This window comes from Heterodontus francisci, chromosome 11 (assembly GCF_036365525.1).
Source record: "Heterodontus francisci isolate sHetFra1 chromosome 11, sHetFra1.hap1, whole genome shotgun sequence".
Lineage (NCBI taxonomy): Eukaryota > Metazoa > Chordata > Chondrichthyes > Heterodontiformes > Heterodontidae > Heterodontus > Heterodontus francisci.
Genome location: NC_090381.1, coordinates 93,060,878 through 93,088,474, shown reverse-complemented (window position 1 = coordinate 93,088,474; position 27,597 = coordinate 93,060,878). Strand labels below are relative to the sequence as shown.

The 27,597-nt window shown below is 41.6% G+C and overlaps 1 protein-coding gene across 10 annotated transcripts in view; it reads right to left on the bottom strand.

The window, feature by feature from the left end:
• agfg1a (ArfGAP with FG repeats 1a) overlaps window positions 1-27,597 on the bottom strand; it is a 100,577-nt gene that overhangs the window by 43,092 nt on the left and 29,888 nt on the right. For all 10 annotated transcript variants that reach the window (XM_068042519.1, XM_068042520.1, XM_068042521.1 and 7 more), the window contains 2 exons: window positions 10,397-10,559; window positions 1,942-2,092 (listed from right to left, as the gene is read on the bottom strand). In XM_068042519.1, coding sequence (XP_067898620.1) covers window positions 1,942-2,092; window positions 10,397-10,559 — 314 coding nt within the window. The remainder of the gene's footprint in view (window positions 1-1,941; window positions 2,093-10,396; window positions 10,560-27,597) is intronic.

Below are 27,597 nucleotides of genomic sequence, written 5' to 3'. Positions count from 1 at the left end.
AACCATTGTTCCACTAGATCCGGTGTGTTCCCTGTCCAGCAAGTTAGGTTAAAATTACCCACAGCCCCCACCCCAATCCTCCATATCAGTGAAATCTCAGCTCAAGACCACATCAGATCAGTGATAATCTCACTTAGTATTAAAAGCTCCATCAATCCTTAAAATACAGTTTTAAAAAAAAATATTTTGAAGTGGAGAGGAGACAGTATGTCTACTTAATTTTAGACCACCCAGAGCATTCTACAATTACATTTTAATTACTTAAAACCAGCCTTATAATTTAAGAAGGAATCTGTAGAAGTCTGCTATTTAAAATGCAGTTTGTAATGGTTCATTTTAATGGAGGTACCACTTCCCTAGATACTATAACTCTATTCAAAAGCCAGATGTTCCTTTTGAACCGAGTTAATTCAAAGCTGTCACCGAATAATTGCTTTACTTCTTCTCTGATCACAAACTCAGGGCAGCCTAAAAGTGAAGTGGTTTCTGATGAGCAACTGAGGATCTGTAACCTCAGTTTGCATCAGAAATAACGCAGTACAATGAAGTATCAGCATGCAGCACAAAGTTCTAGAATGAGTTGCTACTACAATTCTTCATATAATGAGTAAGGAATTTAGGCACTGATGCTGTTTGGAGATGCAGAGCATATGGAATGATACTCAAGCTCAAGGAAGTACAATTTCTAAATTTATGGGCAATGTGGAGGAAGAATGCGATACAAAAAGACATTAACAAACTTGCAGAATGGGCATTTAATTGGTAAATAAACTTCAATATAATTAAGGATGAGGTGCTGCATTTTGGTAGGAAGAATAAGGAGGCCACAAGCTGCTTGGATAATAATAGCCTAAATAGAGTGCAGGAGCAAAGATATATAAATCACTAACAGTAGCGATGGAGGTTAATAAGGCCATAAAAAAGCAAACCAAGCACTGGGGTTTATTTCTCGAGGAACAGAATTGAAAAGCAGGGAAATTATGCTAAACATGTCTAAAACCCAGGTTAGATCACTCTTGGAATGCCATGCACAGTTCTCCATATTCTAAAAAGGATACAGAGACATTGGGAAAGGTGCAAAACAAATTCACGAGGATGATACCAGAACTGAGGGGTTATAACCATTGGGAAAGAGTGAATAGACCGGGGCTTTTTTCTTCAGAAACTAACAGGCTGATGGGTGACCTGATAGAGGTCTTTTAAGATAATGAAAGGGTTTGATTGGGTTTGTGGGGAAGATCAAAATTAGAGGCTATGTGATAGTCACTAATAAATTCAATGGACAAAGAAGTTCCTCCTGAATTCCCAGGAGTGGTTAAGTGGTTAGAATGTGGAACGCACTACCACAAGGACAAGTTGAGGCAAATAGCATAGATACATTGAAGGGGAAACTAGATAAACACATGAGAGAGAAAGGAATAGAAAGGTATGCTGATACAGTTAGATGAAGAGGGGAGGGAGGAGGCTCATGTAGCCTGCTTTTGTGCTGTAGACTTGATGCAACTCGTTGTAAGCTACTCTTGAGTATTCACCAGCAGATGACTTCTAAACAATATCCTGGAGAGCAGGACACCCAGATGCCCGCTCAACAGGGACTGATGTGGGAGACCTATCCTTAAAATAGTCTCACCCTGGAGAAGAGAGGTTCAAATTGAATGCTCCAACTCTAGCACCATGCTAGCTCAAGCTATTTTCAAATATAATTTACAAAATTAAATATTATTCCAACTTTCCGAATAATCATAATGCGTAATTAAGCATTGACTTCAATTATATCAATTGCCAATATGATTGGGAAAAAAGCGTTCATATTTTTCCATTTAAAAACGATGATGCAGTTTTCCCAAAGTCTAAATGTTTCTTTGTGTAAAAAATGACTTTCACTCAATACCAATAAACATGTTAACAACATAAAGTGATAACCAGTGAACACTCTCTTACCTGCATGACTATTAAAATGTGTGAAGTTTGCAAAGTATGGAGGTGCAGACTGAGGAGTCGCGAAAATATCCCCTCCAAGGTCAGTAAGGAGATCAAATGGAGCCACTTTCTTCTCCTGCTGAGATCCGTGAGAGCGACTCACCGCTGGGGACTTCAAGAAAATGCAATCATAAATTTAGCTTTAATTCACTTGTGTATTAACAAGCTCTACCACTATCCATGTTTCTTGTTCCAGTGAGTGATGGGAAAGGTGGCACCAAGGACAACGATAGGGTGTTAGAGGGACTGAGGGTCGGCATGGCAATAGTTGTGAAAGGCAGAGGGTGGAGCCTGAGGAAATGGAGCTATTGACAATGTCAGTGGGCACTGAACACTGATGTGATATGGTCTTGAGTTGGGATTTCACTGATATGGGGAGCTGGTAATTAATACACTTGATATGAGCCAAGATATTTCAACTTGTATTGTAGCATTATTATAAACTGAATATGGGTTGGTTTTTAATAAGGTCCATCTTCTGAGTAGTTTGCCTCAACAGATATCATCAGTAGATCGTGTAGTGGATTCTACGCCGTCTACACTCACAGGCAGACAATACTGTTGATTGGTCACACGTAATGACATAAGGACTCAGTAAATAACTAGTCTAATTTAAAAGATTCAAAATGTTGGTTTAGATCAATTGGTCTTAACTTTAGCTGAATGTAAAAATATCACCAACACATCTTCCCCTCTGAAGGGACGATACCCTCTGTGATACCCTGGTCCACTCCTCAATAGTCAACCCACCCTCTCTTTCCCACGGCAACTTCCTATGCAAGTGCAGGAGATGCAACACCTTCCCTTTTACCTCATTTTCATTGTTCAAGGCCGCAAATACTCCTCCCAGGTGAAATAGTGTACTTATTTCAATTTAATATACAGTTTTTGCTGCTCATGATGCAATCTCGTCTACATTGAGATCAAATGCAGACTGGGTGACCGCTTTGCAGAATACCACGATTCAGTCTGCCTGCGTGACCCAAGCTTCCAGTTGCTTGTCATCTTAATTTTGGCTGCGTTTGCTGACAACATATCCACTAGGTGGTTACGTCATTTTGACAATTTCCAGTTTCCTGGTCCCAACCACCTCCTCTTCACTATGGACGTCCAATCTCTCTACACCTCCATCCCCCACCAGGATGGTTTAAGGGCTCTCCGCTTCTCCCTTGAACAGAGGCCCAACCAATCCCCATCCACCACCACCCTCCTCCGCCTGGCTGAACTTGTTCTCACATTGAACAACTTCTCCTTCAACTCCGCTCACTTCCTTCAAGTAAAAGGTGTTGCTATGGGTACCCGCATGGACCCTAGTTATGCCTGTCTTTTTGTGGGATATGTCGAGCATTCTTTCTTCCAGTCCTACTCAGGCCCCCTCCCCCAACTCTTTTTCCGGTACATTGATGACTGTATCGGTGCCGTTTCCTGCTCCCGCCCTGAACTGGAAAACTTTATAACTTTGCTTCCAATTTCCACCCTTCTCTCACCTTTACATGGTCCATCTCTGACACTTCCCTTCCCTTCCTTGACTTCTCTGTCTCCATCTCTGGGGATAGGTTGTCTACTAATATCCATTATAAGCCCACTGACTCCCACAGCTACCTGGACTACACTTCTTCACACCCTTCCTCCTGTAAGGACTCCATTCCATTCTCCCAGTTTCTCCATCTCCGACGCATCTGCTCTGATGATGCCACCTTCCATGACGGTGCTTCTGATATGACCTCCTTTTTCCTCAACCGAGGATTCCCCCCCCACTGTTGTTGACAGGGCCCTCAACCGTGTCCGGCCCATTTCCCGCACCTCTACCCTCACCCCTTCCCCTCCCTCCCAGAACCGTGACAGGGTTCCCCTTGTCCTCACTTTCCAGCCCAACAGCCTCCATATCCAAAGGATCATCCTCCGCCATTTCCACCACCTCCAGCGTGATGCCACTACCAGTCGCATCTTCCCCTCCCTTCCCCTGTCAGCATTCCGAAGGGATCGTTCCCTCCGCGACACCCTGGTCCACTCCTCCATTACCCCCACCACCTCGTCCCCGTCCCATGGCACCTTCCCCTGCAATCGCAGGAGGTGTAATACCTGCCCATTTACCTCCTCTCTCCTCACTATCCCAGGCCCCAAACACTCCTTTCAGGTGAAGCAGCGATTTACTTGTACTTCTTTCAATGTAGTATACTGTATTCGCTGCTCACAATGTGGTCTCCTCTACATTGGGGAGACCAAACGCAGACTGGGTGACCGCTTTGCGGAACATCTCCGCTCAGTCCGCAAGCAGGACCCTGAGCTTCCAGTTGCTTGCCATTTCAACACTCCCCCCTGCTCTCGTGCTCACATCTCTATCCTGTGCTTGCTGCAGTGTTCCACTGAACATCAACGCGAGCTCGAGGAACAGCATCTCATTTTCCGATTAGGCACACTACAGCCTGCCGGATTGAACATTGAGTTCAATAATTTCAGAGCATGACGGGCCCCCCATTTTACTTTTATTTTTAGTTATTTTTTCTTTTTTACATTTTTTACAATTTTTTTCTTTTGTTTATTTCATTTCATTGTAGTTTGTTCAGTTTGCTTCCCCACGTCTTTTTTTCATGTTTGTACTTGCTGCTGCTCAATCTTCAGTTCGTTAACACCCTATCTGTACTAATGCTTTGTCTTTCAACACACCATTAACATATTGTTTGCCTTTGCTCCTTGACCTCTTGGTCAGCTATGTGGCCTTGTCCAATCTACACCTTCTCCTTTGTTACCTCTTGCCCCACCCCCGGCTCACTTGCTTATAACCTTTGACATTTCTAATATTTGCTTGTTCCGAAGAAGGGTCACTGACCCGAAACGTTAACTCTGCTTCTCTTTCCACAGATGCTGCCAGACCTGCTGAGTGGTTCCAGCATTTCTTGTTTTTATTTCAGATTTCCAGCATCTGCAGGATTTTTCTTTTATACTAGGTGGTGCTGCTCTGGCACATGCGCAAATGCAGCCTGTGCCACTAAAAAGTTACAGTCTGCGACGTTCAGGTAGCTGCCAGGACTAAAGATGGCGCTGTTCAAATAATCACACAAAGGCAACGTAAACACATGGCAGCACACAAAGGCCGGAGAGATCGAGCAGGCAGGGGAGAGCGAGAGGGGGAGCGAGCAGGTGTGGGGGGGGGGGGGGGGGGAGAGAGTGAGTGGGTGGGCGGGGATGAGATCAAGCGGGCGGGGGGATCGAGCGAGCGGGCGGGGGTGAGAGCGGGTGAGTGGGTGGGGGGAGAGCGGGAGGGGGAGAGCGCAAGCGGGCGAGGGGGAGGAAGAGAGCAGGTGGAGGGCATGAGCGGGTGAGGGAAAGTGAGAGGAGGAAAGAGCAAGCCGGCAGACGGGGGAAGAGGAAAGCACACCCGCCGCCACCAAGGTCTTCGGCCTCTTCCTTCCCAGCGTTACGCGATGATGTCATCTGCGCGTGCACCAACCAGTCCTGGCAATGCAGAACGCAGCACACGCGCAGACAGTGGTTGCCCATATGCGCATGTGCGCAGCTTGGCGCAGTCTGATGATGTCAGCGGCCGGCTGCGTTGTCAAGAATCACTGTTTAATTTTCTGCTCCACTCCCACTCTGATCTCGCCCTCCTACACTGCTCCAATGAAGCTCAAGTTAATTTCAAGGGACATCATCTCATCTTTTGATTAGGTACTTCACAGCCTTCTGTACTCAACACAGAGTTCAAAAATTTCAGATCATAACCTCTGTCTCCATTTCTTTCCTCTTTTTGTGTTTTTTTTGTTTTTGGATGGTAGCTATTGATAATTCTGCTTTTCCCACTTACACCTCCTCTAGACACATTTTGTTTCTTTACTGGTCCCATTTCTCTCCTGCATTCTATTCTATCTCAGATCTTCCCTTTTGTTGCCCCACCACCACCAACCCATGCCCTCCCCGCACTCCCACCACCACCTGCACTTGCTTATAATCTGTTACATCTCTAATTTTTTCCAGTTCTGATGAAAGGTCATCGAGCGGAAATATTAATTCTTCTTTCTCTCTCCATAGATGCTGCCAGACTTGCTGAGTATTTCCAGCATCCACAGTAGTTTGCTTTTGTGTTTTCAAAAAACCTTGAGTGGTGTGAACTAATTATTCATTAATATATTGGAAGTATTTATTTATTTTGAGTTTGTCACAATTGCGGCACTTAGTACATTGAAATCAATGGTAATTCTATAATGCCAAATTTCACTGAAATCAATGTTGTAATGCCACACATACCATTCTTAGATCTTGTAATGGAGCACTGTTACCTCTGCAGCTGGCACTGAAACCTCAGTGTATTACAACACAGCTAAGAAAAAACATACAATTTCTTCTGACTCTGAATAAGGCCACATCAGAATTAGATTGTAGAATAATTATTTTGCAACTGAACCCAGCGTAACTAACAATCTGAAAGATGAAACAGGTTATACATGACTCGCACTGAAAAGAGAAACAAAGGAAATTCCATAACAGATTCTGGCTGCAATAAATTATACTTTCTCTGACTTTCGAATTAACTTTCAACTGTGCAATTTGAGTTTCTATGAAACTAATATCTCTATTCCAGTATAACTTTTATTTTCTATTCTCTACATTTTTCTGTTCTGACTTTTCCTTCACATGGAGACACCAACTCTGTTAGTTAATAAGTCACCTCCAACACTGGTCAGAAGCAATGTGCAAATCACAAATCTACTTATAAGCCATACCAACACAAAGCAATTAATTACTCATTTAACAAGATTGATATTTTTAAACATTACATGGTACAAACTTGCTGCATCACAAGAACATAAGTTGCTGATATCAGCAGAGACAAGGCTTTCCATTTGACTGTGTAGTTGGAGGCAAAGTTGCCAAGGGCTAATGGAATTCTGGCATTTATATCTAGAGGATTAGAATATAAGGAGGCAGAAGTCATGCGTCAGCTATACGAAGACATGGGTTAAGCACACTTGGAGTACTGTGAGCAGTTCTAGGAAGGATATATTGGCCTTGGAGGGAGTGCAGTGTAGATTAACTAGAATGATACTTGGATTCCAAGGGTTAAGCTATGAGAAATGGTTAAACGAATGAGGGTTGTATTCCCTGGAATTTAGAAAGTAATGGAGTGATTTGATTGAAGTTTTCAAAATATTAAGGGGAACAGATAGGGTACGATTGGGAGAAATTATTTCCGCTAATTGGACAGTCTAGGAGTAGGGACCATAGTCAAAAGATTGGTCAGACCTTTCAGGAGTGAAATTAGGAAACACTTATTCATGCAAAGGTTAGTAGAAGTTTGGAACTCTGTTTCACAAATGACAGTTGATGCAAGATCAATTGTTAATTTACAAACTGAGATGATGGATTTTTGTTAACCAATGGGGAAAAGGTGGGTATATGGCGATAGGTCACAGATTAGCCATGATCTCAGTGAATAGCAGAACAGACTTGATGAACTAAATGGCCTACTCCTGTTCCTGTTAAATATATAAAGGAATTTTTTTAAATGCAAAAGAATAAACAATTGCATTCCAAAATACTGCCCAAATGCACTGGTTTATGAAAGATTTTAAGTTTGCAATGATGCATAACGTGTTTGAGCAGAAACTCGAACCACAACTTCACTTGGGAAAACGAACGCAATTTTGAGCACAATTTGAACCCAGATTGCCAACTGCACCCAAGTCGAAACATTACCCCCTGATATATCTGAAAGACAGCAATGAGTTCTTGTTTACATTTCTTCTGCAACCGACATAAAAGGATTAACCAGTCTTTTCCTTTATTACTTTATTTTTAGGGATTTTGTTTTCGCATTTGCTTGAATAACTACAGAGTCCACTCAAAGTACATAAGAACATACGAATTGGAAGCAGTAGGCCACTCGGCCCTTCGAGCCTGCTCCACCATTCAATAAGTTCATGGCTGAACTGATTACTCCACATTTCCACCTACTCCCAATAACCTTCTACCCCCTTGCTTATCAAGAATCTATCTACCTCTGCCTTAAAAATATTCAAAGACTCTGCTTTCACTGCCTTTTGAGGAAGAGAATTCCAAAGACTCACAACCCTCAGAGAAAAATTTCTCCTCATCTCTGTATTAAATGGGTGACCCTTTTTTTAAAAACAGTGACCCCTAGTTCTAGATTCTCCCACAAGGGGAAACATCTTTCCCACATCCACCCTGTCAAGACCCCTCAGGATCTTGTATGTTTCAATCAAGAAGCCTCTTACTCTTCTAAATTCCAGCGGATACAAGCCTAGCCTGTCCAACCTTTCCTCGTAAGTCTACCCACCCATTCCAGGTATTAGTCTAGTAAACCTTCTCTGTACTGCCTCCAACGTATTTACCTACTTCCTTAAATAAGGAAACCAGTACTGTACACAGTAATCCAGATGTGGTCTCAACAATGTCCTGTATAGTTGAAGCATAACCTTCCTACTTTTGTATTCAATTCCCCTCGCAATAAACAATAGCATTCTCTTAGTTTTCCTAATTACGTGCTGTACCTGCATACCAATCTTTTGCGATTCATGCACTAGGACACCCAGATCCCTTTGCAACTCAGAGCTCTGCAATCTCTCACCATTTAGATAATATGCTTCTTTTTTATTCTTCCTGCCGAGGTGGACAATTTCCCACATTACACTTCTTTTTCCAGGTCTTTGCCCACTCACTTAACCTATCTATGTCCCTTTGTACCCCCTTATGTCCCCTTCACGAGTTACTTTCCTACCTACCTTTGTGTCATCAGCAAAGTTAGCAACCATACCTTCGGTCCCTTCATCTAAGTCACTTATATAAATTGTAAAAAGTTGAGGCCCCAGCACAGATCCCTGTGGCACACCACTGATTACATCTTGCCAACCAGAAAATGACCCATTTATGCCTACTCTCTGTTTCCTGTTAGCTAGCCATTTCTTCTATCCATGCCAATATGTTACCCCCAACACCATGAGTTTTTATTTTCTGCAATAACCTTTGATGTGGCACTTTATCAAATGCTTTATTTTATTTTAGAGATACAGCACTGAAACAGGCCCTTCGGCCCACCGAGTCTGTGCCGACCAACAACCACCCATTTATACTAACCCTACAGTAAACCCATATTCCCTACCACCTACCTACACTAGGGGCAATTTACAATGGCCAATTTATCTATCACCTGCAAGTCTTTGGCTGTGGGAGGAAACCGAAGCATCCGGCGAAAACCCACGGGTTACAGGGAGAACTTGCAAACTCCGCACAGGCAGTACCCAGAATCGAACCCGGGTCCCTAGAGCTGTGAGGCTGCGGTGCTAACCACTGCGCCGCCCATTTCTGGAAATCTGAGTACAATACATCCACCGCTTCCCCTTTATCCACAGCACATGTAACTCCCTCAAAGAACTCCAATAAATTGGTTAAACATGATTTCCCTTTCACAAAACCATGTTGATTCTGCCTGATTACCTTGAATTTTTCTAAATGCCCTGCTAAACAGTCTTTCATAATAGCTTCTAACATTTTCCCTAAGAACGATGTTAAGCTAGTAGTTTCCTGCTTTCTGTCTCCCTCCCTTTTTGAATAAAGGAGTTACATTCGCTATTTTCCAATCTAACGGAACCTTCCTCGAATCTAGGGAATTTTGGAAAATTAAAACTAACACTTCACCTCACTAGCCACTTCTTTTAACACCCTAGGATGAAATCCATCAGGATGCAGGGACTTGTCAGCCCGCAGCTCCAACAATTTGTTCAGTACCATTTCCCTGGTGATTGTAATTTTCTTGAGTTCCTCCCGCCCTTCCATTTCCTGACTTACAGCTAATACTGGGATGTTAGTTGTATTCTCAATAGTGAAGACTGATGAAAAATATCTGTTCAATTCATCTGCCATCTCCTTATTATCCATTATTAATTCCCCAGTCTCATTTTCTATAGGACCAACATTCACTTTGTTAACTTTTCTTTAAATATCTATAGAAACTCTTACTATCTGTCGTTATATTTCTAGCTAATATTCTCTCGTACTCTAATTTTACCTTCCTTATCAAACTTTTAGTCATTCTTTGCTGTTTTTTATATTCTGTCCAATCTTCTGACCTGCCTCCCATCTTTGCACAATTATAGACTTTTTCTTTAAGTTTGATACTATCTTTAACTGTTTTAGTTAACCACGGATGGCGGGTCCTACCCTTGGAATTTTTCTTTCTCGTTGAAATGTATCTATTCTGTGTATTCTGAAATATTCCTTTAAATGTCTGCCACTGCATCTCTATTGACCTATCCCTTAGCCTGATTTGCCAGTTCACTTTAGCTAGCTCTGCTTTTATGCCCTCATAATTGCCCTTATTTAACTTTTTTCAATAATTTAAGTAATTCAGATTCTTGAGAAACTTAAGGATCTACTTAAATACAAGTCCTTCTTTGCTTACTTGGGTTGGTGTTCCTTTGCTCAAAGGCAGTGCTGGTGTGGTTTCATAGAGGAGTGACTTTACTGGTTTTACTTCAGGAGTGCTACTTGCACTGCTAGCAGAGGAACCTGAAATAGAAGCGTGGGCTGCTGCCACTACCCAGGCCCGTTCTGCTGGCACAAACCTAGGGGAAAAGAACGCACAAAATGAATTATGCTGCACCAAGAAACCACCCAAAATAAGGCTGCTCATTAAAACAGAGTTACACTGATAAAATACCAGTGTATCAAATGAACATCAGTGCCACCAAGTCAATCAGAACTGTACCAATGCAACACTTATACACTGGTGTCACCCATCAATGCTGATTCCACCAGTGAGACTATGTAATTTTCATGCTTGGTGACTGCAGTGCCAGAAGTTTCTAAAGTAACCTAGCGATTACAGTTGCCATGTGGGTACATGGGAGCGTGGGGCGGACAATCAGCTAAATATGCTGGATATTGTGCCGATTTTGTTGCAGTGAGGTTATGTGCAAATTTCCGCGCAAACGCATTAGTATAAGCCCAAACGTAAAATCTCCCACCAATCAGCACAAACAAGCAGTGTGGTCGTGACTGGAACAGGACTTCTCCAGCACCACAGAGGAGTGGAGTTGCCAGGAAATGAGCCATTCAACTGACTGATTTAATGCTCTTGGCCTTACTTTTAATTGGCTTCACCTGACTGCTTGATCTATCCTTGGTACATAAAACCTGTGACTAGCAGTAAATTGAGGCCACCGAGGTGTGTCCTGCTCTGCTGTAACTGACTGAATTTAGATTTATTTAAACTGAACTTAAACTAATTACAACAGCAGGAGAAACAAACCTGGGCCCGGCTTCAAATGTCTGCTGTTCACTACAGGTACAGGTGATTAACACTGTGACCATGGGTGTCTGCGTGCCAAAGAACCTGGACGCAATGCGAAGAAAACCCCTGAATGGGTGCAACTGGAAAAAAACATGCCATTTGACTTGGAGGCATGGCCAGTTCTGTGGGCCTCGGGCGAATGGAATTTTGAACCAGTGTAAAAGATTGCCCCAGAAAAAAGCGGTTATGGGCACAACTCACTTATGTTTAAAATTCTGCTATCTTTAGTGCTATTTCATCCGATTCCACCCAGATTGCGCTGATATCTGGGCAGAAGTCATGCAGAAACTCGACGTCCTGGTGTTTATTGGTGTTGTGTTGATAAGGCAGCACATTATTACTTCTTTACTGTCCCACTCTGCATGGCACATGAAGTGTCACTTTCCACTTGAAGCAAAAATCAATCCTACAGAGAGGCAGACAGTTTATTTTCATCTTTTAGACATTTAACATATAATTACAATCTCATCTTTTCTCCACCTCTCTGAGAAACCCTGCGAAACCAGTGTATGATAGCTGAAACCCCTGATGCCGGATTTCTCCTGGAAAGTCTGCCAGATTAATCCTTGATGCTGCCTGAAAAGAACTGCTCCAGAAAGATCTCAGTGACAGCCGTCTACGTGTATTTGGGATGTCAGAAGGGACAACTGATATCTTCTCCTTTTCCTTCAAGAATTAACAAATATTTGGCCAAAGTATTTTTTTGTCCTTGTGTAAAAAAAACCTCTGCAGAGAAAACCTCTATTTTGTTTTGAACTGGTGTGCCTGTGTGTGTGTGTGTGTGTGTTGGACTAAGTTAGAAGAGAACTTTCATATTTCAATCTGTGTGTTATTGCTTTGCACCTTTACTGAATATGTCCTGTTTTATAATAAACTGATAATTTTGTTGTTTATTAAAGAAATCTGGTGAATGGATTTTATTCTAAAATAAAAAGAGTATATAATCGGCTGTATCGATAACTGGGTAAATATTTAAATATATGTTGTGATCTGTGGAGAAGTGGAACTAGATAAAGACAGTGCACTCCTCCCACCTCAGTTGTGACATATAATTGGGGGCTCTTTGCGGGATAACCCAAAGCTGACGACGTGCAATTCCAAGTGGAATAATAATAATTGAAAAGGGGAAAAGGAAAACACCAGTTTTCTTGTGCACTAGAGTAAAGCTTACACTACTGGGATGGCTTTGTCAGTTGCTACGACCTTTCAGAGGAGGGAGGATACATCCCTGAGTGACTTGAAAAACCTAACCAAGTCTAACCTAAAAGAATTGGCAGCAAAGTCGGAGCTAGAGATAACACCAGGAGCTAAGAAAGCAGACATAATTGAGGTATAAGCACTGCATTTCAAGTTGGAAGAAGGTAAAGGCAAACCAGATGATAATTCAGTTGAATTAGCTCGACTTCAGTTGCAGATGAAGCAGCTTGAACAGGCAAGAAAATTAGAAACAAAAAAACTTGAGCTTGACCAGGAAAAATAAATGAAAAAACCTGATGTACAATTTCAAAAGGAAAGAGAAGAGAGGCAGGAGAGAGAAAAAGGGAGCAAGCAAGAGTATTTGAATTATAAAAGCTAAAGCTAAAATAAAGGGTGGCCTTAATCTCAACGAAGATCCTGGTGAGGAAAGAACTGCCTCCAGTCTAAGACCCAGTGAAGAGCTGTTTAAATTTGTGCAAGCCCTCCCAAACTTTGAGGAAAGGGACGTAGAAGCATTTTTCATTTCTTTTGAAAAGATAGCCAGACAGATGAAGTGGCCAAAGGAAAGCTGGACACTGCTCATGCAAAGCAAGTTGATGGGCAGAGCTCATGAAGCTTATGCCATGCATTCTGAAGGGGCATCTGCAGATTATGAGATGGCAAAAAAGGCTATTCCCGCTGCTTCAGTTGCAGATGAAGCAGCTTGAACAGGAAAGAAAATTAGAAACAAAAAAACTTGAGCTTGAACAGGAAAAAGAAGTGAAAAAACCTGAAGTACAATTTCAAAAGGAAAGAGAAGAGAGGCTGCCCCTGAAGCTTACAGGCAGAAATTTTGGAAGCTCCAGAAACAGCCTGGACAAACTTACATAGAATTTGAGAGGGTAAAGCAAAATTAACTTTGATTGTTGGATGCAGGCACTAAAAGTACTGGCCACGTATGAGACCTTTAAGGAAATAATTCCTCTGGAAGAATTTAAAAATTCGCTCCCTCCGTTGGTAAGAACCCATGTGGTAAACTAGAAGGTATCAACAGCCAGACAGGAAGCTGAGATCGCTGATGATTACGAGCTTGTTTACAAGCCCAAACCTTTTGTCTGTCACCCCCACAAACCCGAGAAGGATAGAAGGTGGGAGGGAGAAAGGAAGGCAAGTAGCCAGGGACAAGAAGGGATAGCTGGGAATGCCCTAGGATCTCCTCCTCGTGCCAGAAAGGGAGATGCTGTTGGTGGAGGTGAGGTTCCATTGCCACAAGATGGGACATCTTCGTGCAGAATGCTGGAAATTGCGGGTTTACCCATGGGGCTTATTGGGAGACACAAGGCCAATGCAGAGAAAGGGGCTCTGACTGAGAGTACGACAGAGCAAGCTGTAGCTCTGACTGCAGCTGTGAAGCCAAGTACAAAAATCACTGAGTGCAGGGGACGTTAACAAGATATCTGAGAATTATAGGGAATTCTTGTCAAAAGGAAACGTAACTCCTTATCCCTCAAGTGAGGCAGGTAAACCTATAGTTATACTTAGGGATACAGGAGCCACCCAAACTCTTTTGCTGAGGAAAGGTCCAACCTTTTCACCAGAGAGCGGACTGAACGCCAAGGTTGCAGTGAATGGTATCGGCAGAGAGTCTATATGTACCTTTGTATCGGGTGCAGCTGGTGTGTGACCTAATGTCTGAAATGGTAACCTTAGGAGCTGTCCATAATTCGCCTGTAGACAGAGTTGACCTACTCCTGGGGTATGATTTGGCCAGAGCAAAGGTAGTAGCTTCTCCAGAAGTCACGGAAAGACCAAGTAAAGTCAAAGAGACGGAACAGTTACAAGAAAAGGTTCCAGGATTTTTCCTTCATGTGTAGTGATGGCTAAACAAGTCCCACTGTTGGAGGTAAAACTGGCACCACAGACAGATAGCCGAATATCTGAAACTTTCTTTGGGGATCTGGATAATCCGAAGGAAATGTTCAATAAGTCTTCTCCGATCAAGACTCAGCAAGCCGATCCAGAGTTAAGTGGCACAATTGGCTCTAACTGAAGCTGAAGCAAAGGGAGTTCCAGAAGGCTACTATATTAAAAATGGGATTGTGATGAGGAAGTGGAGACCTCCTCACAGACCTGCAGATGAAGAATGGATAGTAGCTCACCAGATAGTGGTACTGCCAAAGTATCGCCGGGAAATATTAAGGATAGCGCATGAAATTCCCATAGCGGGACATGTGGGGATCTGCAAGACCCAATTAATCGACATTTTTACTGGCCAGGTCTTTCCAAGGACGTGGTGCAGTCTTGTAAAACTTGCCAGATTGTGGGAACACCGCAACCTGCCATAAAACTGGCACCTCTAATTCTCATGCAAGTTTTTGGGGAACCATTTTGTAGGGTGTTGGCAGACTGTGCCAGACCTTTACCGAACACAAAAATGGGACACCAATATATACTCACTATTATGGATATGGCTATTCGGTTCCCAGAGACCATTCCTTTGAGAACAATTTCTGCTAAGGTAGTGGTAGAAAAGTTACCTCAGTTCTGCACTAGATATGGATTACCGATTGAGATTAGGTCAGATCAAGGTTCCCAATTTTATGTCTAAAAATTTTCAGGATGTTACAGGTAAATCTGGGTATAACACAGTTAAAGTCTTCAGCCTACCACCCACAGACACAAGGGGTTTTAGAATGGTACAATCAGACCCTCAAAATGATGACTAGGGCATATTGCCATGAATATCCTCATGATTGGCATAAAGGGCTGCAATTTCTTTTGTTTGCCACCAGGAATTCACCTAATGAGTTGACCAGTTTTAGCTCTTTTGAAATAGTTTACAGACATGAGGTAAGAGGTCCTCTAAAATTAATCAAAGAAAAGTTTTCAGAGCAGAGGGATGAATCTTGTGTGTTAGATTATGTGTCCATGTTCCGAAAGCAGCTCATGAGAGCCTGCAAAGTGGCTCAGGAACACCCGAACGCTTCCCAAACAACCATGAAGAAATGGGCAGACAAACATGCCAAGACCTAAACAGTTCAACCAGGGGATGAGGTGTTAATATTACTGCCTTTACAGGGTGAACCGCTGAAAGCACGGTTCAGTGGACCATATAGTCAAAAGGATTTGTAAAGTCAATTATTTGATTGACACCCTAGATCGCCAGAAAAAGAATCGGCTGTGTCATATCAATATGTTGAAACAATATCACTGCTGGGAGAAGGATAAGCAAGTACAGGTATGCCAGGCAGTAGGGACAGGGAAGGATGAAAGGAATAGGAAGGATGAAAGGAATAGGAAGGATGAGGCAGTAGGAGACCTAGATAATTCTCAAATTGAACCTCCTACTATCTGGTTAGCTAATATTGAATTGTTAAGAAGATTAGACACGACACTTTCATATTTAGATGCAGAACAAGGAGAATACCTAACAAGGCTACTCACAGCATTTAAAGAAGTCTGTAAGGACAAACCAGGAAGGACAACCTTAGGCACATATGATGTGGATGCAGGAGAATCTTCTCCGAGAAAACAGTATCCTTATCGCTTAAGTCCAGAGAAACAGGCGCAGGTGAAAGCAGAAATCCAATACATGGTGGAAAACCAACTAATTGAGCCCAGTCAAAGCAACTGGAGTTCCCCATGTTAGTGCCTAAACCTGACAGTTCAACTAGATTTTGCATAGACTACAGAAAAGTTAATGGAGTAACAAAGGCAGACTCCTACCCAATTCCTCGCTTGGAAAACTGTATTGACAGAGTGGGCAGTGCCACGTTTCTTACCAAAAAGATCTGTTAAAGGGATACTGGCAAGTTCCTTTAACATCACGAGCTAAAGAAATATCGGCCTTTGTCAATACCGAGTGATGCCATTTGGGCTAAAAAATGCCCCAGCAGCTTGCCAGAGACTAACGAACCAAGTAGTAGCCAGTGTTCCTAACTGTGTGATTTACCTTGGTGATGTGCTGGTATACAGTGACACTTGGACAGACTGCTTGGAACAAGTAGAAGCTCCGTTTAGGAAATAACAGTTGGCTGATTTGGTGATAAATAGTGCCAAAAGTGAATTTGCAAAATCATGGGTCACCTACTTCGGGCATATAGTCGGGCAAGGACAAGTGTTGCAAGAACAGTAAAAGTACAAGCATTGATGGAGTTCCGTGCCCCTAAGACGAAACGAGAAATCATGAGGTTTTTGGGGATGTGTGGTTTCTACCGCAAGTTTGTATCAGATTTTAGCACTACAGCCGCTCCACTGACAGATTTGCTACAAAAAAAGAAAGCCAAGGTAGTGTGGTCAGGAGAGTGCCAAGCATCTTTTGAAAGTCTGAAAGCCATTTTGATCAATGAACCAGTGTTGGCTATCCCAAATTTCAATAAGCCCTTCAAGGTAGCAATTGATGCTAGTAACCTGGGGGTTGGTGCAGTCCTGTTACAAAATGATGAATCAGGCATAGAAAGGCCAGTGGCATACTTTTCCACAAAGCTAAATCAATACCAAAGGAGATACTCAACAGTGGAAAAAGAAACCCTTGGCTTAAGCATTTTGAAGTCTATGTCCGGCATGACTACAGAGAGACACTGGTATATACTGATCATAAACCTCTAGCCTTTGTGGGAAAATTCAAACGTCACCTGAAGGACTTTGTTTGTACTGGAAGTCACATGTGTTCAGCTAAATAAACAGCAGGTGCCTTCTGACTATAAGAGTTGTTTACAGAGAAGTCACGTCAAGATTTATGGTGGTCAAGAGTTGGTTTCGGTTTGGATATTGTTTTGAGTCAGTTGGAATTGTAGCTCGCTGAAACACCCAGCTCATTTTTTCTCCACCTCTCTGAGAAACCCTGTGAAACCAGTGTGTGATAGTTGAAACCCCTGATGCCGCATTTCTCTTGGAAAGCCTGCCAGATTAATCCTCGACGCCGCCTGAAAAGAACTGCTCCAGGAAGATCCCACTGACAGCCGCCACGCATATTTGGGACGCCAGAAAGTGACAACTGATATCATTCCATGTTAATTCTTGAAGGAAAAGAAGATAAGTATTTGGCCAAAGTATTTTTGTTTTGTCTTTGTATAAAAAAATCTCTGCAGAGAAAACCTCTATTTTTTTCTTTAACCGTTGTGTGTATGCTCACGTGCGTGTTGGACTAAGTTAGAAGGGAACTTTTATATTTCAATCTGTGTGTTATTGCTTTGCACCTTTACTGAATAAGTCTTGTTTTATAATAAATTGATACTTTTGTTGTTTATTAAAGAAACCTGGCGGGTGGATTTTATTCTGAAATAAAAATAGAGTATATAATTGGCCACATCGGTTACTGGGTAAATATTTAAATATATGTTGTGACCTGTGTCCTCCCGCCTCTGTCATAACAATATACTGTTTATTAATTAAATAAATGTCTTGTCAAATCAGGAAACACACCTGTATCTCTCTTTCCCCCCACCCCGCTTTCAATAAAAACACATGTAGGGAGCCGAGGTCTTATTAGATATCTCATCCTGGTTACTCTTCCCGTTTCCTATTGAACACCTAAAGCCACTTTCATGGCCAGGATTTTGACCTAGCCATGATGAAGGAATAATTGTTCATGTCAGGTTAGTATGTGACCAGGGAGGAGAACTTGAAAGCGATGGTGTTCCCATGCACCTGCTGCCCCTAGGAACACAGAAGGTGTAAGACAAAAAGGCCAAGGTACATCTGGTTTACCATCTACTATCCTGGTAGTCACAAACATGGGTTTGGGAGGAGCGGAGTTAATGTTTCAAGTCTGTGACCTGAAATTTTAACTCTGCTTCTGTCTCCACAGATGCTGCCCAACCTGTTGAGTATTTCCAGCACTTTCTGTTTTTATTAAGGTTTCCAGCATCTGCAGTATTTTGCTTTCATTTATGGGTTTGGGAGGTGCTGCTGCAGAAACCTGCAGACAATACTATAGCTACAGTGAAGAGGTTGGATGTCTAGGTTACACAGTGATGTGCCAGTTATGTTATGGATGGTGTTGAGCTTCTTTAGTGTTGTTGCAGCAGCATCCATCCAGGCAAGTGGAGAGTATTCCATCACACTCCTCACTTGGGCTTGTAGGTGGTGGAGAGACTTTGAGGAGTCAGGAGGTAAGGCACCTGCTGGAGAATACCCAGCCTCTGATCTGCTCTAGCACATTTATGTGCTGATCCAAGTAAGTGTCTAGTCAATGGTGAAACCCTTGCTGCCAGGGGAGGTGGTGGAAGCAGATACGATAGCGACGTTTAAGAGACATCTTGACAAATATATGAATAGGAAGGGAATAGAAGGATATGGGCCCCGGAAGTGCAGAAGGTGTTAGTTTAGGCAGGCATCAAGATTGGCGCAGGCTTGGAGGGCCGAATGGCCTGTTCCTGTGCTGTACTGTTCTTTGTTCTTGATATTGATGGTGGAGTGTTTGTTGATGGTAATGCCAGTGAATGTCAAGGGGAGCTGGTTAGGCTCTCTCTTGTTGCAGATGGTCATTGCCTAGCACTCGTATGATGCAAATGTTACTTGTCACTTATCAGCTCAAGCCAGGATGTTATCTTGCTTATGCTTCATTACCTAAGGAATTGTGAATGCAACTGAACACTGTGCAATCATCAGCAAATAGCTTCACTTTGGACCTTATGATGGAGGAAAGGTCATTAATGAAGCAGCTGAGGACAGTTGGGCCTGGGGAAGCTACCTTGACAGCCTGGGGCTGAAATGATTGGTCTCCAACAACCACCTTCCTTTGTACCAGCCAGTGGAGAGTTTTCTCCTGATCTCTATTGATTTCAGTTTTAGTAGGGCTCTTTGGTGCCACTCCAAGCCAAATGGTTCTTTTGATGTAAAGAGCAGTTACTCTCATGCAATGTAGTTTATGTGCATAATTGCTAACAGCTCTACTCTTAATGCCCCTGACACTACAGTGGCCTCCACTAGCGGTTTCATTGAGGGCAAACTTCAAAGTGACAGAAAGCAATCTTGTTAAATACTCTACTATAGGCAGGATTAAAAGATACTCACTGGCCATCACTGTAGTGGGCTTACTGTGCATGACCGCTTCACACTATTATATAGGGGCTTACACCAAAGTGCTGCAGCATACAAAGCTAATATTTCACTTCGAAGTATCAAAAGCAATTTTGGTATCCAAGGCCAAGCCAACCACTGGAGGCTTCCATATCACACATTAGGTGAATGGGCTTAATGAGTATTGTCAGATGACAATCTTTAATAAGCCATTTAGAAAGTATCTTGGGCAAAAGCTTATCTAAAATTAACAAAGAAATGGTGCTGCGTATTCTTCAAGAGCTGAAAAAAAGGGGATTCTGTCAAAGGTAGTAGCAAATATACTTATCTGAAGTGGAAGTATGTGATGGCAAATCACTCAATTCAGATTCTTGGCAACATTTATACACCCAATTATGATTTAGCACTGTTATTTGTTAAAGCTATAGATTTGCTCCTCTCACTTAATGATTTTGAATGGGTTCCTTTCAAGACAGAGGACAACAATTTGACTCGCATCTGCAGCATTCCATGAGAAAGAATGTCCATTTGTGTTAACTAGTTCGCAGTACTCAGGATGCGATAGAGTTCTCTTGTGGATGCACCTATGTGCTATGTATCTGATGACAATCCAGTCATGATTCCAGCTGTTTAACTAGCATTGTCCACACAATTAATAGACTTGCAGTTTTACCAAAAAAACTAATTATCAGCTACAGCTGTGTTGTGGGTTTTCTCCATAACATTCTGCTGAGTGGGATGAGGTGAGGGTATATTTCAAATGTCAGTAGATGCAGACATAAACAGATGGAGGGATTGAGGAGCGATTGTTGACTTAAGTAGCAACACGTTTCTATGAGATGTCCTTTCCCCTATTGCTGCTCTGTTACAGAAGGATATAAAAATGTTTTAATTGAACTGTTAGGATATTACTATGATTTCAATGAAACATAATAGTTAGCATTGCTGCATTGAATGTTGTTACAGAAGTGCTTCCATTTTTTGTTACATTTTTTGAGGACACGTATTTAAATGGTGGAAAGATTTGATTTTGTAAGGCTGAAGATTTCACAGATGCTGGACTTTGTTTTGTTGACAGTTCACTGAAAGGACACAGATGTTGTGTTTGAAAACAAGCTTTACTGAATGTCATGTGCCTTACGATAAATAAACAGAAACCTTGGTGACCTGGGGAAGATGTTTGCAGAGAAGTGACATGTTAACATTTATAGTGGTCAGACAGTTCTGACCTGCTGTTTGGGGTTTCACTTCTGAGATATTGTTTTGGTTCAGTTGGTGTGTGGACAGTGGTTGAAAAGCAGTTGATCAACCTGCCAAGGAAATCTCAGCTCAACTTTCCTGAACCTCTCCAAGAGATCCTGAGAGGTCCAGTGTGTCAGCTCCTCTTTCCTCCTGTCGTTGAAAAAAACCCTGCAAAACCAGAGTGTGATAGCGCAAGTCCCTGATGCCACAATTCTCCTGGAAAGCCTACCAGACTATTTCTCGACATCTCCAGAATGAATTACTTCTGAAAAGATCCCAGTGACCCGTCTACGTATAGTCAGACGCCAGAACAAAAGGGACAACTGACATCCTTCCATATCTTCTCTTTTTTCTTCAAGAATTAGCAAGTATTTGGCCAAAGTTTTTTTTGTCTTTTTTTGTAACAGAGCTCTGCAGAGAGAATTTCTTTATTTTTTCAGTGTGTGTGTGTTTGTGTGGGGTATTTTAAAAGGGAACTTTCATAGTTCAATCTGTGTGTTAATGCTTTGTTTCGGTACTGGAAAATGTTGTTTTATAATAAACTGATAATTTTGTTGTTAATTAATGAAACCTAGTTGATGTGTTTTATTCTGGGATAAAGAGTAGAGTATATGATTGATGGCATAGGTAACTGGGTAAACATTTAAATATATGTTGTGACCTACGGTGACCTCAGTCCTAACACATAATTAGAAGCTCTGTGTGGGATAACCCTAAAGCCGACGACGTACAATTTTAAGTTGGGTAATAATAATTAAAAAGAGGAAAAGGAAAAACCAAGTTTCTTGTGCATTAGCGCAAGGTTTACACTACTTGAATGTCTCGGTCAGTTACTACAATCTTTCTGGAGAAGGACGACTTATCCCTGAGTGATTTGAGAAACTTAATGAAGGTTAAGCTAATAGCATTCGCAGCAAAATTGGAGTTGGAATTAAAATCAGGAGCTAAGAAAGCAGATATAATTGAAGTAATCCACAGCATTTCAAATTAGAAGGAAAAGGCGAACCAGATGATAGTGCAGTTGAATTAGCTAAAATAAAGTTGCAGATGAAGCAGCTTGAACTTGACAAAGAAAAAGAACTGACAATGAAAAGAATTGAAATTGACAGAGAGGAAAAGGCAAAGAGAGCATTTCAAAGAGAAAGAGAAGAAAGGGCATTTGAAGTTAAAAAGCTGAAACTAAGTCAAAAGAGTCGCCTTGGCTTCAAGGAAAATTCTCGTAAGGAAAGATCAGGCTCCAGACCAGGACCCAGTGGACAGCTGTTTAAATTTGTGCATGCCCTCTGAAGTTTGAGGAAAGGGATGTAGAGGCATTTTTCATTTGTTTTGAAAAGATAGCCAGACGTATGAAGTGGCTGAAGGAAAGCTGGACACTGCATATACAAAGCATGTTGATGGGCAGAGTTCATGAAGTTTATGCCATGCTTTCTGAGGAGGCTTCTGCAGATTGTGAGATGGCATAAAAGGCTATTCTCGCTGCTTATGAGTTGGACCCTGAAACATACAGGCAGAAATTTCAGAACCTCCGGAGACAGCCTGGGCAGACCTGTATAGAATTTGACAGGATAAAGCAAATTAACTTTGATCATTGGACCAGGGCACCAAAGGTAGAGGCCATGTATGAGAACCTTAGGGAAATAATTCTCCAGGAAGAATTTAAAAATTCACTTCCTCCATTGGCAAGAACCCATTTGGAGTACCAGAAGATTTCAGCAGCCAGACACGCAGCTGAGATCGCTGTTGATTACGAGCTTGTTTACAAGCCGAAACCCTTTGTCCGTCACCCCCACAAAAGCAAGAAGGATAGAAGATGGGAGGGTGAAAGGAAGGCAAGTAGCTGGGGACAAGAAGGGACAGCCGGGAATGCCCTGGGATCTCTTCCTCAGGCCAGAAAGGAAAATGCTGAGGGTGGAAGTGAGGTCTAAAAGCCTAAGCGTTACCACTGTCACAAGGTGGGACACCTTCATGCAGAATGCTGGAAGTTGCGGGGTACACCCATGGGACTTATTCGGGTACATAAGGCCAATGCAGAGAAAGGGGCCCTTACCGAGAGTATGACAGAGCAAGCTGTAGATCTGACGGCAGCTATAAGGTCAACTACAAAAACCACTGTGAGTATGGGGAATGTGAATAAGATACCCAAGAGTTATAGGGAATTCTTGTTGAAAGGAAAATTAACTCCTTATCCCTCAAGTGAGGCAGGTAGACCTATAGTTATACTTAGAGATACAGGAGCCACCCAAACTCTTTTGCTGGGGAAAGGCATAACATTTCCACCAGAGAGCGCACTGAATGCTAATGTTTTAGTGAATGGTATCGGTGGGAGTATATACCCGTACCTTTGTATCGGGTGCACCTGGACTGTGACCTAATGTCTGGAATGGTAATTGTAGGAGTTGACCTACTCCTGGGGAATGATTTGGCCAGAGCGAAAGTGGTAGCTTCTCTAGTCACGGAAAAAACAGAGAAGTTAAAGAGACAGAACAGTTGCAGGAAAAGGTTCCAGGAAATTTTCCTTCCTGTGTAGTCACCTGAGCAATAGCTAAACTATTTCCATTGTTGGAGGTCAAATTAGCACCACAGACAGATAGCTGAATATCAAACTTTCTGTGGGGATCTGGATAACCTGAAGGAAATGTTCAATAAATCATCTCTGATCAAAGCTCAGCAAGCCAATCCAGAGTTAAATAAAGTGACACAATCGGCTAAAGCTGAAGCAAAGGGAGTTCTGGAAGGCTATTATATTAAAAATGGGATTCTCCCAGGTGACCTCCTCACAGACCTGCAGATGAAGAATGGATGGTTGTTCACCAGATAGTGATACCGTCCAAGTATTTCCGGGAAATATTAAGGATAGCCCATGAAATTCCTATGGCGGGACATGTGGGGGATCCAGAAGACCCAATCACGTACAGTTCGACATTTTTACTGGCCAGGCCTTTCCAAGGACATGGTGCAGTTTTGTAATACATGCCAGATTGTGGGAAAACCGCAATCTGCCATAAAACCAACACCTCTAATTCCCATGCCAGGTTTTGGGGAACCATTTAGTAGGGTGTTGGTAGACTGTGCAGGACCTTTACCGAAAACAAGAGCAAGACACCAATATGTACTCACTATTATTGATATATCTATTCGGTTCCCAGAGACCATTCCCTTGAGAACAATTTCTGCTAAGGTAGTGGTAGGGAGGTTATCCCAGTTCTTCACTAGATATGGATTACCAATTGAGATTCAATCGGATCAATGTTCCCATGTTATGTCTAAAATTTTCCAGGAAGTTATGAATAATTTGGGTGTAATACAGTTAAAGTCTTCAGCATACCACCCACAGACATAAGGGGTTTTGACGGTATCATTAACCCCTCAATAGGATGATCAAGGCATATTGTCATGAATATCCCCATGACTGGGATAAAAGGCTAGAATTTCTTTTGTTTGCCACTAGGGATTCACCTAGTCAGTCTACCGGTTTTAGCTCTTTTGAATTAGTTTACATGAGCGAGAGTAACCTAACTATAGTAGGACAAGGACAAGTGTTGCCAAGAACAGCAAAAGTACAGGCACTGGTGGAGTTTCCTACCCCGAAGACTAAGCAAAAAATCATGAGGTTTTTAAGAGACCTGTGGTTTCTATCGCAAGTTTGCACCAAATTTTAATACTATAGCTGCTCCACTGATAGATTTGCTACAAAAAAAGAAAGCCAAAGTAGTGTAGTCAGGAGAGTGCCAAGCATCTTTCGCAAGGCAAAAAGCCATTTTGATTAATGAACCAGTGTTGGCTGCTTCAAATTTCACTAATCCCTTCAAGATAGCAATTGATGCTAGTGACCTGGGGGTCAGTGCAGTCCTGTTACAAGACGATGAATCAGGCATAGAAAGGCCAGCGACATACTATTCCAAAAAGCTAAATTGACATCAACAGAGATATTCAACAGTGGAAAAAGAAACCCTGGGCTTATTACTAGCTCTTAAGCATTTTGAAGTCTATGTCCACCATGACTACAGAGACACAATAGTATATACTGATCATAACTCCCTTTCCCTTGTGGAAAAATTTAAAAACCAGAATGCCAGACAATTCCGATGAAGTTTACTATTGCAACCTTATTCCTTAAAGACTGTCCACATTGTGGGGAAAAATAATGCAATTGCTGATGCTTTGTCTATGATTTAACTTTGCTTCGAGTTATCTGAGTGCAAAGATGGTACAAAGCAGAACTGTATTAGCTACATGTAAAAAGTGAATGAGAATGTAAAAGTGTTTTAATTTTTTTTCTTTTTTTCTCTCTTTGTAATGAAACATATTTAAAAATGGCGTTTCATTCCTCCAAGGATCGAAGCATTACAAAAGCGCTTCCATTTTTTGTTAAATTTTTTGACGAATCATTTGGTGGAAATGGATTCAATTTTGGAAGGCTGCAAATTTCATAGATGCTGGACTTTGTTTTGCTGACAGTTCACTGAAAGGACACTGCGATGTTGTGTTTGAAAACAACCTTTACTGGATGTTACGTGTCTTCTGATAAATTAACAACACAAACCTTGGTGACCTGGGGAAAATGTTTACAGAGAAGTGACACGTTATGATTTATAGTGGTCTGGCAGTTCTGACCTGCTGTCTGGGGTTTCGCTTCTGAGATATTGTTTTGGTTCAGTTGGGGTGTGGACAGTGTTTGAAAAACAGTTGAAACCAAAGTGTGTTGGTGGAAGTTCCTGATGCAGCACTGTTCCTGGAAAGCCTGCCAGACTATTTCTCAACATTTCCAGAATGAACTGCTTCTGAAAAGATCTCAGTGACCCATCTATGTATACCCGGATGCCAGAACAAAAGGGACAACTGACATCCTTCCACATCTCTTTTTTCTTCAAGAGTTAGCAAGTATTTAGCCAAAGTATTCCTTTGTTGTCTTTTTTTGTAACAGAGCTCTGCAGATAGAATTTTTTTTTTTCTGTGTGTGTGTGTTTGTGGGGGGGGGGGTATTTTAAAAGGGAACTTTCATATTTCAATCTGTGTGTTAATGCTTTACTTCGTTACTGGATAAGTCTTGATTTATAATAAACTGATAATTTTGCTGTTAAAGCAGCCTGATTGGTGTATTTTATTTTGGGATTAAGAGTATATGATTGATGGGATTGATAACTGGGTAAACATTTACACATATGTTGTGACCTGTGGAGAAGTGGAACTAGAAAAGATAGTGCACTCCTCCAACCTCGGTTGTAACAATGTGAAGTACTAATTTTGTCTATCTTTTACATTTGCATTTATTTTTGTACTCTTTTGTTTCCTTTAATTGTCTCTCCCATTACATTTGGAGAGAGACTGATTTGTGTTAATGGAGACATGGCTCAGTAATACCACTCATTAATCACCATAAAAAGGAGCACTTTCACTCTCAGTGAGTGGTCGAGGCAAGTTCTCTTTCCATTAGTATGAAAGTAGCTAACTCTCAACCTGCATCATGAGCAGGGAGTGACTCATCGGTATACAGCAATAATGTTAAAGCTCACACTTCCATGTGAGTTTGACTGTATAATATGCTTAATAAGAACTCTTTTACTGAAGGGCAAAATTCTGAACGAAACCAATATTTTGAAGGCACAAAAGAAAAAGAGAAAATTACTTGCAAGTCTGATATGTAAAAGGGTCAGCTTTCTCCAGTGTTGGTGTGTTAAATCATAGCAGTACTTTTAGGGGCATTGGAATAGGTAAAAAAAAATTAAATCTTTGCATAAGTGATAAATACTTCTCAAAGCTATCTGTAGAAAGGAAATGCAAGTGATTTTAATCATCCTCAATTTATACAGGAAAAGGTTGCGTATATTGTTAGCAGAGGTTCAGCAGTGTACCTCACTCTCTCGCCTTTTTATCTTGGAGTTCCATTAGAATAGGAGGTTTTCCAATATGTACAACATAGTGAATATCATGATCTCAGCATGATTATTTTGATTGACAATAATGACTGCGCATTACAGAAGTTATCAGCCTTTTCGTATTAACGTTGAGATAGTTTATATGTTTCAAAAAACATTATTCTAGCCCCCATTACTTTTTAAAAAGATCTCATTTTATTAAAAGTACCTTTGCTACAAAAAAGTTGATAATGAATGAAAAACTAATCGATGAAGTAATGTAACAGATAAACTTCAGTCCACCATAACCCAAATTATTTGCATCAAAACCCATTTATTACTATGGTCAGTGTATGCTATCCTGCGGCACAGTGGTGCAGTGATTAGCACTGCAGCCTCACAGCTCTAGAGACCTGGGTTTGATTCTCAGTACTGCCTGTGTAGATTTTGCAAGTTCTCCCTGTGCCCGCGTGGGTTTTCGCCGGGTGCTCCGGTTTCCTCCCACAGCCAAAGACTTGCAGGTGATAGGTAAATTTGCCATGTAAATTGCCCCTAGTGTAGGTAGGTGGTAGGGAATATGGGAGTACTGTAGGGTTAGTATAAATGGGTGGTTGTTGGTCGGCACAGACTCGGTGGGCCGAAGAGCCTGTTTCAGTGCTGTATCTCTAAAATAAAAAAATAAAATAAACTATATCAACTCACCCAACCTGAAACTAAATTAGTGCACCACAACTTAAAATGTTCGAAATTAAATTAATGCATCTCACTTAAAATGTTAGACCACAACCTCAATTATTTCAATATATGACATTTGCTAAAAACGTGTAATGGAGAAATGGGATATCATTGCTTATTTAATCTATCCTTCAAACAATTAAACGTCAGTTTTATAATTATTCTTGGAGATATTAAAGTAAATAAATCTACAGGTGCTAAAATCACCAGTACAACATCCAGCTTAACTTCATTCAGAAATAAGCTGTAAACATTGATGTTATTGAGAATGACTGAATG